The sequence below is a fragment of the Nanorana parkeri genome, unplaced genomic scaffold, assembly GCF_000935625.1.
Source record: "Nanorana parkeri isolate BGI_ZX_2015 unplaced genomic scaffold, ASM93562v1 scaffold44, whole genome shotgun sequence".
NCBI classification, from domain to species: Eukaryota; Metazoa; Chordata; class Amphibia; order Anura; family Dicroglossidae; genus Nanorana; species Nanorana parkeri.
The window spans coordinates 1,347,121-1,361,677 of record NW_017306312.1 but is presented as its reverse complement, the minus strand read 5'-3'; the positions used below and the strand labels follow the sequence as shown (position 1 = coordinate 1,361,677).

Here is a 14,557-nt window from a genome sequence, read left to right as displayed (position 1 = left end):
AACGTGTGGCGCAATTTTCGTTTTTGCAAGTCGGTGCACTCGACACGTGTTTGCGTTGTGGACGTGGGAGGGGGTACGTGGGAGGGGGTACGTGGGAGTGGACGTGGGAGGGAGGGGGGACTTTAACATTATAATTAATTTTTTTTTAATACCGTGTTGCCCCGAAAATAGGACACCGTCTTATATTTTCTTTGGCTCAAAAAAAAACACACTAGGTCTTATTTTCGGGGTAGGTCTTTTTTTTTTATTCAATCCACGCTTATTCATGTAGAAAAGTCTACATGTATTCATGTACAAAAATATGGTGATCGGGGCAATCAGAGGTGCCGTACCTGTCCCAGAGCAATTTGCTAACCAATCGCTGGCCAAAATGAGTGAAGCGCACTTTCACTATCAATTCATCATAGGCGGAGTGCATTTGGTATCACTCCGCCTGTGACAGGAGTCGGCTCTATAGAGGAGGCATCGGCTCCTCTAGCGCTGGCACCGCTGATTCTCTCCTGCGGCTCTTCAAGTTCCCCCTTGTGCCACCACCGGCCCTGGGAATGGACACAACTAGGTCTTATTTTCGGGGTAGGTCTTATATTTTAGCAATTCCCAGAAATAGCACTAGGTCTTATTTTCAGGGAAACAGGGTATATGCAACTTTCATTTTACACTCAACTTTGTTGCTATCACATAGGGGTCTAACAAGCCCTCGATGCAATAGGAAATAGGATGTGACAGGCCCTTTTTATAGAGATAATCAGGGGTCTTTCAGACTGCTAATGTCACCTAGGGACCCCAAAGAAGCTGATGAAGCAGAGATCTGCTTCCCCAGCTTCTTCTCTTGGCTCTAAAGGCCAGAGAATGTGCCCAGTGACACTGGAAGTGATGTAATACACATCACTTCCAGGTCCAGTGATCGGAGGAGAGATCAGCAGCTCGAAGCCTGCTGATCTCCCTCTGATCTGTCAGTGGCGACCCACTGTGCCGGTCCCAGGCCCCGCAAGGGATACAGCGAAGCCTGGGGAAGCCAGCGGGGGGGGGGGAGAAAACACAGAGTGCCGCACTGTACACTCGTCGGATCGCTTGCACATAAAGAGCACCTGCTGTTTAAAACTTTACGAAGAAACAATACAAAGAAAACGGCTACAGCAGCAGCATTCTTAGTACAACCACTTCAAGTGGATAACATGTATTTACGTGAACCTGCATGAAGTGGTTAATATACTACAAAAGCTGGAACACATAGGCAGTTCTTGGAGTTTTTTTTTGCAAATTGTGATGTAAAAGGTGAAATAACCCTTTAAAGTGGCAACCCCCTCCACTTGACACTGTCATCCCATTCTGTCTTCCATATATGTTAACGAAGCCTGTAGCTTGTGTGGGATATGTGAGAGTTCCTCTTTAAGCCTGCAATATTTGTATGAATGTCTTGTCATATGAAATGTTTGGAATGACAACGTTGTCTTTACCAAGGACAATGTGGCTACTAATCATTGTAGCTACCTTTAAGCAGTTTTTTTAGCATCTTTTAAATGCCAATGATTAAAAATGATCCGACAAAGTAAAGTCTAGGGCTGCAGCTAACGATTATTTTCATAATCGATTAGTTGGCTGATTATTAAGTTTGATTAAATCGGTTAATCGGATAAAAAAAGAGAAAAAAAAGGCTCTCACCCCCACACACCTCTTCCACTACTGCACCCATACACCTGTACCACCACAGCACCCCCAAACACGTATTCCACACTGCCCCTCCATACCCCTTTTCCACCACCACAACCCCGCACACCTGTTCCACCACTGCACCCCCATACACCTGTTCCACCACTGCACCCCCATACCCCTATTCCACCCCCATACACCTGTTCCACCACTGCACCCCCATACCCCTATTCCACCCCCATACACCTGTTCCACCACTGCACCCCCATACCCCTATTCCACCCCCATACACCTGTTCCACCACTGCACCCCCATACCCCTATTCCACCCCCATACACCTGTTCCACCACTGCACCCCCATACCCCTATTCCACCCCCATACACCTGTTCCACCACTGCACCCCCATACCCCTATTCCACCCCCATACACCTGTTCCACCACTGCACCCCCATACCCCTATTCCACCCCCATACACCTGTTCCACCACTGCACCCCCATACCCCTATTCCACCCCCATACACCTGTTCCACCACTGCACCCCCATACCCCTATTCCACCCCCATACACCTGTTCCACCACTGCACCCCCATACCCCTATTCCACCCCCATACACCTGTTCCACCACTGCACCCCCATACCCCTATTCCACCCCCATACACCTGTTCCACCACTGCACCCCCATACCCCTATTCCACCCCCATACACCTGTTCCACCACTGCACCCCCATACCCCTATTCCACCACTGCCTCGCCACACTGCACACCTGTTCCACACTGCAGCTCCGTACAGTATTCCACCACTGACTTGCTTTCAGAAGGTGGGCCCTCGATTGTCAGCGGGCCAGCGACGGGAGAGGGAGATCGCGCCGAGGAGAGCAGCGGTGTGCCCGGCTTCAGCGTGCACGGCGGCCGCAACGGGAGCAGCGTGTGACGTGTGGTTCAGGCCGCATATGGAGCCCCGAACAGGCAAATCAATCGATAGCTGACGAATCGACGATCGAAAACGTTGCCAACGTTTTCAATCTTCGATTTTAATCAACTAAAATCGATTAACTGTTGCAGCTCTAGTAAAGTCACAGCCGGGATCTGGTGAAGGGCAGGACCTGCCAGAGAGAACAGGGCTCTAGAAAAGGCTTCCGATCGCTAATCACTGTGGTTTTGAAGACTGATGCATGCTCCGCCGCTATAGTAAGCCCCTTGTTAAAGTGGGCCTTTACCCCCTTTCACTAAAACTCACATCAGCATGCAGCTCTGCATGCTGATTTAAAATCTTACAATTAGGGATGCACCGATACTTTGAGTACCAATGCTTGACATTTTCATGAGAACTAAGAGGGTTGCAGCGGTTGCTGCTGGGACCTGGCTCTGGCGCTCCACCACTGTCCTGAAACCAGTAGTCTGTATTGTTTTAGAAAAACTTTCACATGACACTAAACAGACATGTATCAGTGCTCGTACTTGTAAGTACTTGGGAATGTATCAGTACTTGTACTCGCAAAACTGGTATCGGTGCATCCCTTATATATGTTTATAAAAACAATGTCATACATTAAAACAGAGATGTACAAATCCCAGGAGCTCCGTGTGCTCCTTACAAATGACAGCTGCCTCCTAACTTTTGAATTTTTCTCTAGTCTAGTCTTGGAGCTGGAAAAGTATCTGTACTTGTACCGAGTACTGTACTTGGTATTGGTGGATCCCTACTTACAATCATTAAACATTATTTTTATTTACTTACAAATAGAGTTCATCTACCTCCTGGTCCACTTCTGCCACAAATGATGTAATGATCCAAGGATGCAATACTTTAGCACACTACATCAGCAGAGCATTACTGGGAAATCTCATCTGATCTCAGGAAAAGGCATTTTCCTCCCCTGAGATGATGTATACAGTCACATGTCCTAGAATGCCAGGAAGTAAATGGAGATCTAGTAACATATCCTTAGTTAACATGGCCACTGTCAGAAGACTGGGAAAGAAAAGAAATAAAGGTATGCAAAGAATCTAAAGCCTCCAATTATCTGTTTGTGGATCGTCATTACTAAATATTTGTAAAGGTGTCTTATTTTAAAGACATGGGTAACGGTCCACTTTAAGACAGGAAATGGCTAGATTTACAGTGTGAACAAACCACTTTTGCACAAAATCCTCACCAAACAGATACAGGGTTAATAAGCACTTGGGGGAGCAAATGTCTTATCTTAGGAGGTTTTCCAATCACGAAAAAAAAAAAAATGGTTGGAAAACTAAAGACAAAGAAAAAGTGTTTGCATACTTTTGTTTTTCCTTAATGACAGCACTGTTTGAAACTTCCCATAGTTCAGGGCTACTGAGGTCCAGTGAGTAAAATTTTCATCGAACCAAGGTTCGAATCGCGGTCCTGGATTGTATTGCAATGTCTTCCTTATATTGTAAAGTGCTGCGCAAACTGCTGGCACTATATAAATCCTGTATAATAATAATATTAATATCTATACCTTTTGTATGGAAATTCTTCTACTCTGCTTTTGAGTCCTTAAATGTAATAAAAGGTATCACCCTTTCACCAGTTGACAACAGCAGGAGGGTGCAACTGCCCAACTAAATAAAGATATTAGGAGCTTATAGCACAAGGAGCCTTAGAGAGGTGGGGTTTGATTTTCTTTATTGCTGCTAGAAGATACGTTTCTAAGTAGAATTCAGATTTTGCATTTTATTTTGGCTCTTTCCATGTAGACATCTTTGTTTTTGCTAAACCTAATTTGCATATGGTATAAATCTACTCTTATGTCAATGCAATAACATAGAAAACCACACCTAACATGAATACATTTTCGTTAACATTCAGTCACCAAATGGTAAGCAACTTTAATGACGACACATACCTGTTGGGCTGTCTGAGTGATCCCCGTGCTGCAAATGGATACCGTCTACTGAGTTAACTGTAACAGTCTGCAGGTTTGGCAACTGACCAGTACTTAAACTAACTGGAGTACCTTGACCGCCAACTTGGCCAAGTGTAAGCGTTTGCACGGGCGTCAAAGTTATTTGTTGAGGAGACGAATTCTGAATCTGCAAGTTTTGCAAGTTCTGGACTCCTTGAACTTGAAATGTCTGCCAGGCAATCTGACCAGAAGGAGTCACTGTTTGGGCTTGAATAAGGAAAGTTCCTGGGTTAAGCTGAAGCTGAAGATTTTGCAGAGCTTGTGATGATATGCCTTGACCTCCTGCCTGAACAGCTTGGATTGCCTGCTGTGCTATACTTTGCACAAGTTGGGCTTCACTGGTCTGCTGCTGGGTATCTTGAAGGTGGATCTGCTGTACCATGTGTTGCGACGTAGAGCCCTGAATATTATGCGACTCTTCGGAAATAGTACTCTGGATGTAGTTTCCCTGAAGATCGGATGTTTGCAGGTGCCCAGATGGACTGTCACCCATACTATTTGCGCTCTGATGAAGCATTCCTGAACTGTCTATGGTAACAGGAAGCTGAGATGACGAAGAACTTGGCACAAACATATCTGTTTCAGAGTTTGTATCACCATCAGGAGAAACATGCTCTTGCTCTGCAGTCCTTTCAGAAGTATCAGAGTTATCTATGGCTTGCCCTGCACTTATCAAGTGTCCATCAGCTGTAATGCCCGTCATGGCTTCAGAACTGCCAGACAGACCCAATGAATCTAGGTCAACACTGTTAATGGGAACAAAGGTGATGTTACCAGGCAAGCCAAGTGTTTGGCCTCCATATGTAACGCCTTGAATTTGCTGAAGTTGACCAGCTAGATGGCTAGAATGGTTTCCAGGAATTATCTGAATCTGACCAGATTCTTGGTCTAACCCGCCGTTATCAGAAGACGTGGCAAAGCCAAGTTGAACTTGCTGACCATCAGATGTCTGAATCTGTGGTATGACTTGATATTGAACATTAGACAGTGTTCCATTAGCTGTGTCTGACCCCTGTGCTACAGAAAACAGATGTTGATTTTGAAGAGTCTGTAGCACATACTGTCCACTTGAAGTTACTGTAGCACCACTTGGGAGCTGAACGATATTTCCAGCTTCATCTTTTAATGCAGCTTGGGCTGGAGTCAGAACCTCCCATCTATTTGGACCTCCTGATAACTGCACAGATGTCAATTCCTCCGTCTGTAGAGGGAAAAAAAAAAAAGATTCAATATAAAGCAGTTAGAAAAGATTTGTTTTCAAAAAACAAAGGTTAAAAAAAAAAAAAAAAAAAAAAAAAAAAAAAAAAAAAAAAAAAAGGCCTGTTCTGAGGGAAATACGTAGGCCGACCTCCTTGTGGAAATGCTAGATGTCTGGCAGTTAGACTGCTGTTGATACTTGCTCAGTCACTGATCTGGAATTATGCAGCAAATTAATTGATCTGCACACTGTTTCAATGGCAATAAAATAGAAAGTTTGCCAAGAGCATGAGGTGAAATCTCAGGCATCCCCCAAATTTAGGTTTATTGCAGAGGGCCTTTCCTATTATTGGCCAAGGGTGCTAAACATATACAAAACCGATGAATGGAGTGCATTTAGTTGGTTACCAAAAATTCACAAATGTTCTATATGGATCCAATTGACAATGTGTGAACCCTGGGTGAAAGTTGTATGAAAACGTTTAGAAATAGAATCCAATGTGTTTAACCCTTTCACTGCTGACATTAACTGCTGGAAAGGGGCAGTGAAAGGCTTACAACAAACTCACAGCCAACAGTGGTCCCAGGTTTTTTTTTTTTTAATGACAACTGTAGGCTCCTGTATGACAGTATAAACAAGACCAAATCCAGTCACTATGAGATGCACAAACCTAAAATCAGAGAAACCAACATCCGTTACTTTACGTGCCTGAGCCACAATTCTCCTTATTTGTGTCTCATGCTTCCCCTACCAGACTCTGTGGCTTAGAGAATTAGGAGGCAAGTGATTTTCCCTCAACCTCATAATCTGAGCCGACCTGTGACAATGAAACTGTCACAGGTTGGCTCAGTAGATCGGGAAGTGAGCGAACACATACCGTCGCTCGCTCACTTCTCGATCTATCCCTGCAGAGAGCTGTGACTGTCACTCACGGCTCCCTGCGGGGATCCCCGATCCTCCAGCGCTGACTAGCGAAACAGACGGGCACAGCTGGCTCTGCCTCTGGTTAGGGAGAGCCAGCTGTCAATCCCGCAGCTGGGTGGATCCAGAGAGTATTGTCTGGATCCGTCCCCGCTGCGGCGTCTCCGTATACTGAGTTTTGGGTCACGGGAGAACGCTAGTTTGTGTTCTCCGGTGACCCTTAGGAGAACTATGGGGAAAAGCCCTGACCCCATAGTTCTCCTTAAATGGAGCCCTGCTGAATGAACAGGGACTGCAAGAGGATGGTGCCAGGTCAAATGTAGTTACTTCTACTAAAAATACATTTAATTATGCATTCATTATGATAGAACTGCATTCATGTATTCTATCTAGTCAGGTGGCTTTACATAGTCTTGGACAGTAGAGGTAAAATACTGAACCCTACATAAAACCATCTTTTTAGTCCACAAGTCATCCATTCTCACACATAAGCTGACATTTGTGATCTCCACACAAGAGAAAAGTTACAAAGTGCTGAACAGATGATATCGTAGCCCGCATGTTATCCATAAAATGGTACGCTCAAACCTTGACATCTGCTGAAGGTGTGGAGTGGAGAAAGCCACTGTAGGGCATATTTGGTAGCACTGTCCACCGATATTGGCGTTATGGCAAGAGGTCTTCCGTGTTTTCCAACAAGTGATCTCTAATTCAATCACACCCTCACCTAAGATTGCACTCCTCTCGATCCTGCCTGGCTCGCTCCCGCGCTGTAAACGGGGCCTATTACGTTTTTTACTGCTGGCGACCAGAGCAATTATTCCTCATCATTGAAAATCTGCAGTTTGTCCCATAATTACAGAATGGGCCAACAAAATGGCTAATATTGAGCTTATGACACATTTGACAGCACAGACCCATGATAACACCGTACACCATTTTGCCACCTGGACTACATGGCTTCTGTTTACAGAATCAGATAAGTCTATCACTTTTGGGAATTGCAACATTTTAGAGCAGTGAGCTATACATATTACTATTGTTGGACAGCCTGTTGCTGAAACCCTTCCATTGCAAGCTCCCCATCCCAACAGTGTCTAGGAGGGGGAGCATGCGAGGCACAAATGAAGGATGATTTGGCTCAGTCAGGGAAGTTTTTGTTTTTTTTTCTTGAAATTATGAGAATTGCACATTAACTGTATTGGTACTTGTTTAGACTGTCATACACACGCTTTTAATTGTACCTAACTTTAGGAAAGTCTAGTTTTTGGTTTTATTTTACCTGCAATGTCCATGACTAGCTAAAGCCACCTGACCAGGAGCCTTAAAGCTGAACCATAGGCAGATATAAATAACACATTCATACAGATCTACAATACATAATGAAATGTATTTTTATTACAAGTACCTACATTTGACCTGGCACCAGCCTCTTAGCAGTCCTTGTTGGGAGGGTGTGTGAAGGTGTGTGAAAAGATGTGGCAGGAGAAAAAATGGAGAGGACAGGAAGGAAGGGGCAGAGTAATGTGCAAGAGTAACATGGGGAAAATGTGTGTAGAGCCAGGGTTGTGTTGCAGAGTGGAAAGAGGGGGTTTATTGTAAAGTAGGGAAAGCAGTGGATGGCATGTGGCAAGAGTTTTAAAGGGAGGATATCCCAGGGTGGGTGGGGATAGCAGAGTGACGAGAGCTGGAGGAGTGGTGGTGGTGCAGGGCAGAGTGTTATGAGGGCTGCAGAGTGGTGAGGGGAGCAGAGAAGAATGTGAGTGGTGTTGGGGGACAAAGGGTACAGCAGGGTGGCGAGTGAGAGGGGATACACTTCCTAAACCTCTGCCTGCCAACACTTCTGATGCTAGCAACATGGCGGGAGAGAGGTCCGACATAAGTGGTGGCAGGAGTTGATTGGGTGCGCAAGAGTGATTTTTGACTCCTGCACTCCCAAAAAGATCCTCACACATGTGCAAAAATAAAATAGAAAAAAATGTGCCTACATGTGTGCACTCAAGTATCAACATGGGGAATGCAAGAGTTTGTCAGTCCATTACTCCCTAAAGACTGCCACCAATATAGCGGCAAAAATCACACGTGTTGTAGTGTCCAGTCTGTCCTGCCACTACTGTGCATTCACGGGAACTTGTCAGCGTGCTTCTGACATCAGACATATCAAAGCGCGATCCCGCACATCCGCAGTAGCACAGATCAGACACTACTGGACATGCATGGATTTCACCACCATATTGACAGCAACCATTTTGAAGCCCGGTAGTAAAACAAACTCTTACACTCCCAATGCTGACACTTGGCCGCGTACACGTGGGCGATGAACTATATTTACTGTGCATGAGTGAGGTAAAGTCAGACAGGAATGTCAGCATTATTATGCACAATGCATGTCCACCTGCCAAGTTGATAGAGGGAACGCTGATGCCATCTTGGGGAAGTCCATCTTTAAAGGAGTGAAGGAGCTCCCGGGATAAGTGTAGTTGGCAGGAGCCGCTGAGTATAATATCGAGCCTTTGTCCCTATTGAGCTTGTGTAAAGAGGGGAACCTACCAGTCACCTGACCGCAATTAAAAGACAAGGAAAAGGGTATTTAGAGGCATTTTCATATATTATGGCAATGATTTTTGCCATGCCGAGGTTGCAGCAATTAATGTACAAAGACTAAGACTTATCAGATACTTTAAGTAGGTAATGGAACAGATTCCAGATTGCTCACTGCAGAAATGCTGCTTGGTCACCAAACCTAGAAATGATCACAGATGTTATTGTGTTTCAGCTCCCTGTTTCTGGTAACACCTTCCTGCTTAGCCATCACAGCTATTCATCCATTCACCTCTGGTAAAACATCGCCCTTTACCTTTACTTAAATTCATGATCAGCCAGTATTCCTAATCTAAAGAGGATGACTATGTTCATTAACCCTTTCTCAACAATTAGCACTCAGTTGACATATTAGAACATCTGGACAATATGCAGCTCAAGGTTTTTGGGCTAAACATACACTCCTAAGAAGCCATACTTAGAGTTTATTACAGACCATCTGCCTTTCTAAGCTTATTCGCTCCAAGCAACATGCAAAATCAGGGATGGGCAATATGGGAAAAAAAATATATATATAGTTTTCTGGTGTACCGTGTCCTTGAAAGCTGGGGTGTATATAAGAAGGGGGCTAGGAGGTGAGAAGGGGCTCCATCCCCTAGAGTGCCCTGGTGCAGCCAGACGTTTTGCCTTCCTCTGGTTTTTCCACAATGAACTGATTGATGTAGGCAGCCCCAGCAAAGTATCAGAGGCTTGGCCTGTTTTTAATGAACAGGCAAAGCCCTTTGCAGTGGCAGCGTGCATCCAGGCTGCAGTACAAACCGGCATTGCAGCTGGACAGTGGAGGCACAGCACTGGGGTGACAGCAGGGTGTATTGGAGGATGGCCCTGTAACCCCTTATTTCCCAGAAGCCAGGCATCTGGCCAGCTCTTTTATGCAGGTGAAGTGCATGTGTTCTGCTGTGGCTGACATGACAGCTCATATAGTACAGTGTTTTGTAGGTGATCTTATGTACATTTATATTATTCTATACATAGAGCCATACCTTATAGGAGTCATAATGCACTAGGTATAGTCCTGTTTGTAATGTGTAAATGTCAAATACCTATATAGTAATATGCAGGTAGCGTGTAGGGCGGGGTTCACTCTTGGGGTGTTGTGTGTGTGTTCCCTTTGGGTTGGCTGGGTAACCCCATGCATGCAACTGAAAACCAGACACCCCACAGTCAGGGGCCACGGCCTTGGCCTCGTGCAAACACTCCCACACGTGTAGTGCTGCGTACACAGGGCCTCATGGCTTCAACCGCCTCTGCGGTCTTCGGCGCTTCCTCCCCCTTAGGGAGAAAGGCCACCATGAACGGCACCCTGTGTCAGGCATAGCCCCATTGCGCACCTACCCTCCTCAAATGGTTACAGCCACGATACAGTCCAACATCACATTCCGGTAGAACCCCACCTTCTCAGAGGTTGGAGGGAGAAGAACCAGCCCACACAAATAGTATTTTTGTTGGTTTTACTTGAAGGTATAAAACAGAACAAAGTATACGTTTCAGCCACCCCCGGGTGGGATGACGGCCCAATTCTTGATGGTTGCATAGGGTTACAATTTAGAGAGAGAGGTACATCAGACCAGGTGCAGCCCAGAGTCCACTGGCAAATATCGTCAGTCTTATAGCACTTCACTATTCCCTGGAATCCCATCCTTGTCAGTCCTACCTCGGTGGGTTTCCCCCTGTGGGGAAACTAGGGAATCTTTGTAGCTCTATATAGTCCTAGGCCTGGCCCTGTCCTTCCCATGGACCAGCCTATTTTCAGAAACAGTCTCCCTCCGGAGACTCTGCAAACAGTCCTAGACTTCTGCTCTCCTGTAATCTCTGACTACTTCCCCTCTCGGGCACCCCCTATAAATCAACTCTCCTGGGACACAGAGTCTTCCCAGGCCAGAGCTGCATCTATCTCTAGGGCCCCATGGGGGCATCTAGTGGCCGCATACTGCACCTACCTACAAGCGTAGTGCTGGCTCTGAGGTTGTTAAAGTTGACTGCCTAGTTCTGGGTGAGAGTTGTCCAGGCCTGCATTGATCTGCTATTGCTATCCAGGAAATATTGGTGCAATGCTCAAGTCCGAGTCCATGTAATATACCAGCAAACCATATTTTGTCAGTGCTCCTCAGCCCCTTTACCGAAACCAATGTCTACTGGGCTCCCCCATGTTTGTCAAGCACTGACAAAGTACAATGAACACCTTGTCCATTATGTTTAAATCTGTAGAATTTTAGAAACAGTTGGATATCATTCCTGGCTGCCAGATTCCATAACTACTTCTGAATAGATCTGCAGCCAATTGCCATGTGATTCTGTGCTGTGCAATATGCTTCTGTGCTCAAAGATGAATATGCAGTGGACTCAAAGGGCTCAATCACACCAGGTGCATCGAGATGCTTTGTTCTTTACGTCCATCAACGCAGGCTTCACCCAAGGACACAGCAAAAACAATGGTGGTCTATGTGCTTCATTCAGTCACACCAAAGTATCATCTAGTGCTTTGAGGAAAAATTTAGGCATGCTGCATATTTATGTAGCAAAAAACGCACCACAATCCGCTGTTTTGCAGAGTTAAAGTTTGTTAAAGTTGATAAAAATAGAAAAAACTAAACACTAACAATGCATGCACAACGCAAACCAACGGTGCACATGTGCCCCATTACACTTCTGTGTGAACAGGCCCAAATAAAGGGTTATGCCTAGAGTCAATCAAAAGAAGTAAACCGGTACAGAAAGATAAATGACAGGAGGGAGCTAAAACTGAACCCACACACAGATTATCAGCTTAACAAAATGTACCAACAACTATGCAGTACAAGGTCCTTCGACGGAAACACAAAAAAACTGACTTGGGATGGAAGGAGGAGTCTATTTATTTAATGTGGTTGATGTGTTTCCTGTTGCAGGCAGGCGGAGCCTATATCTCGATGGCTGTCCTGGAAGATGACTGGGGAAACAAGCCAATTAAATTGTATCCAACGAGGTCGGCTGTCTCACACAGACTAGATTTTTGTGGTCATACCTTCATTGGCAGGGACTCGAAGGAACGGAGGGCCACATTGAGGGCGCCAAATACAGAGCAGTTTGAGGAAAAAGGACAAGGACCCTAAACACACAGTGAAAGTTACACTGAAATGGGTTAAAACCCTTCAGAATGGCTTAAACCAAAGCCTAGACCTCAATTTAACTGAGAATATGAGCCAAACTGCTCCAATGCTCATTCCCATCTATGCTGAAAGAGTAGGCGCAAATCTACAAAGCTTCTGACTTTACCTTCAAAGTGCGATATGGTAAATACTGATGTCCACATTTTAGGGCTCATGTACACCGAGACATACAACATAAGTTGGGCTTTTTTTTCCTGCACCCTGAAAGCCCAGGGGCTGGGTACAGCCACAGACATGGTTTTGGGAAATATATTTGTATGCTATATATGTGTTTATGCAAATACTGGCGTATACCTGCGTAAGCCAATCATGTCTATGAGAGGCTTTATGCAGTGTCTGGGCTACCCAGGCACATAGAAAAGCCCAAATTTGTATGCTGTATACCCCAAAATGACCATGTGACTGAGTCCTTATAGTGTTATAACCTGGAAGTGAAAAGTCCTTGGGAAAATGAACTTTAGCTTGAGAGTCAGTGAAAAGCAACAAACCAAAGGCTTTAGATACAGGTGTTTACCTTTAAAGTTGGGCCTATGTCATCCATGCACACTTGAGTTAAGAAAATCCACCCCGGAGAGGGAGATGAGGAAGAGCAATGGAACACTTAAAGTGACATTAAAGTAAAAAAATGTGTGTCCCCCCCCCCATGTTAATGTTAGCACTTATCGTAAATGAGGTTTCTTAATCCGATCTTCCTCTTCTTTCCTGATCTATTCATCTGTCCCTCCAGCGGTGTATCGGCTCTCCGATCCAGCGCTGACTTCTCTCTGCTTGCAGGCACTTCCGATCCAGCGGTGTCTGCATGCGGGTGCACGCGTCCATAGACTTACCTTGAGTCTCTGCCCGGCTGAAAATCCGAACTGCGCGTGCGCCCGCCCCAGCAGTTTCGGATTCTCGGGGCGGGAGCACGCGGCGAAAACAGGGTAAGTTTACACAGCTGTTAAAGCGGGGTTTTTTTTTTACATTTTGCCTACATCTACTGCTTACTAGCAGTAGATATAGGCAAAAAAAAACGGAGGCTTTACAAACCCTTTAACCACTTGAAGACCAGGTGTTTAGACCCCCTTCCTGGCCAGGCCATTTTTCAGTATTCAGCGCTGCAGTACTTTGACGTTTATTCCGTCATGCAACGCTGTACTGAAATTTTATACCATTTTTTGGGGACAGATAGAGCTTTCTTTGGTGGTATTTAATCACCACCGGCTTTTATTTTTTACTATATTAAAAAGGAAACATTATTGAAAATTTGGGGGGAAAAAAGGTTTTTCTTCATTATATTAGGAAACAATGATTGTTACCCATATTTTTGGTAAAATATAAAAGTAGGGGTCACGTCGGGTAAATAGACACCAAACATGTCATGCTTTAAAATTGCGCGCACCCGCGAAATCGCAAAAAAACTACCATACCCAAAATTGACCATAGGCGACGCTTTAAAAGCTTTTACAGCTCATCAGTTTCGTGTTATCAGTGGATTGATGGCCCTACAATTATTGCTCTCATTCAGACGTTCTCGACGATATGTAACATGTGCGGCGTAATGGGCAAAATCGTCATTTTCGCAAGTATGCGCACCCGACGCCTGTTTGCATGCGTGTATGTATGGGTGGGGACTTTTAAAACAATTTTATTCTTTTTTATATTTGTAACTTTACATTTTTGGGGGTGGGAAACTTAAATGGTTTTTTCCCCCACTTAAACTTTATTGCTATCACATAGGGGCTAAGAAAACCCCCTTATGTGATAGCAAAATATGTGACAGGTCCTCTTTATGGAGACATCAGGGGTCTCCAAGACCCCTAATGTCACCTAGGACCCCCCTGAAGAAGCTGATGAAGCACAGATCTGCTTCATCAGCTTCTCTCCAGCATCTGGAGCAAGCTGGAGTGACACAAGAATGCGGAAGTGATGTAATATACATCACTTCCGCATTCTGACAGCGGAGAGGGGACAGGAGGGAGGTCGTGTACCGACCTCCCTCTGATCCCCTGTGACAGAGGCAGTATGCTGGTCCCAGGCTCGCACCAGGCACAGCAGAGCCCGGGACAAGCGTGAAAGCGGGAGGCACACATCCCGGTACCTCATACAAGCGATCCGCCGGCTCTATAGCCGG

General features: G+C 45.3%; 1 protein-coding gene across 1 annotated transcript in view; it reads right to left on the bottom strand.

The window, feature by feature from the left end:
- The window catches only part of SP3 (Sp3 transcription factor), a 36,619-nt gene that overhangs the window by 13,859 nt on the left and 8,203 nt on the right, over positions 1-14,557 (bottom strand). The window contains exon 3 of the mRNA XM_018572524.1: positions 4,519-5,779. Coding sequence (XP_018428026.1) covers positions 4,519-5,779 — 1,261 coding nt within the window. The remainder of the gene's footprint in view (positions 1-4,518; positions 5,780-14,557) is intronic.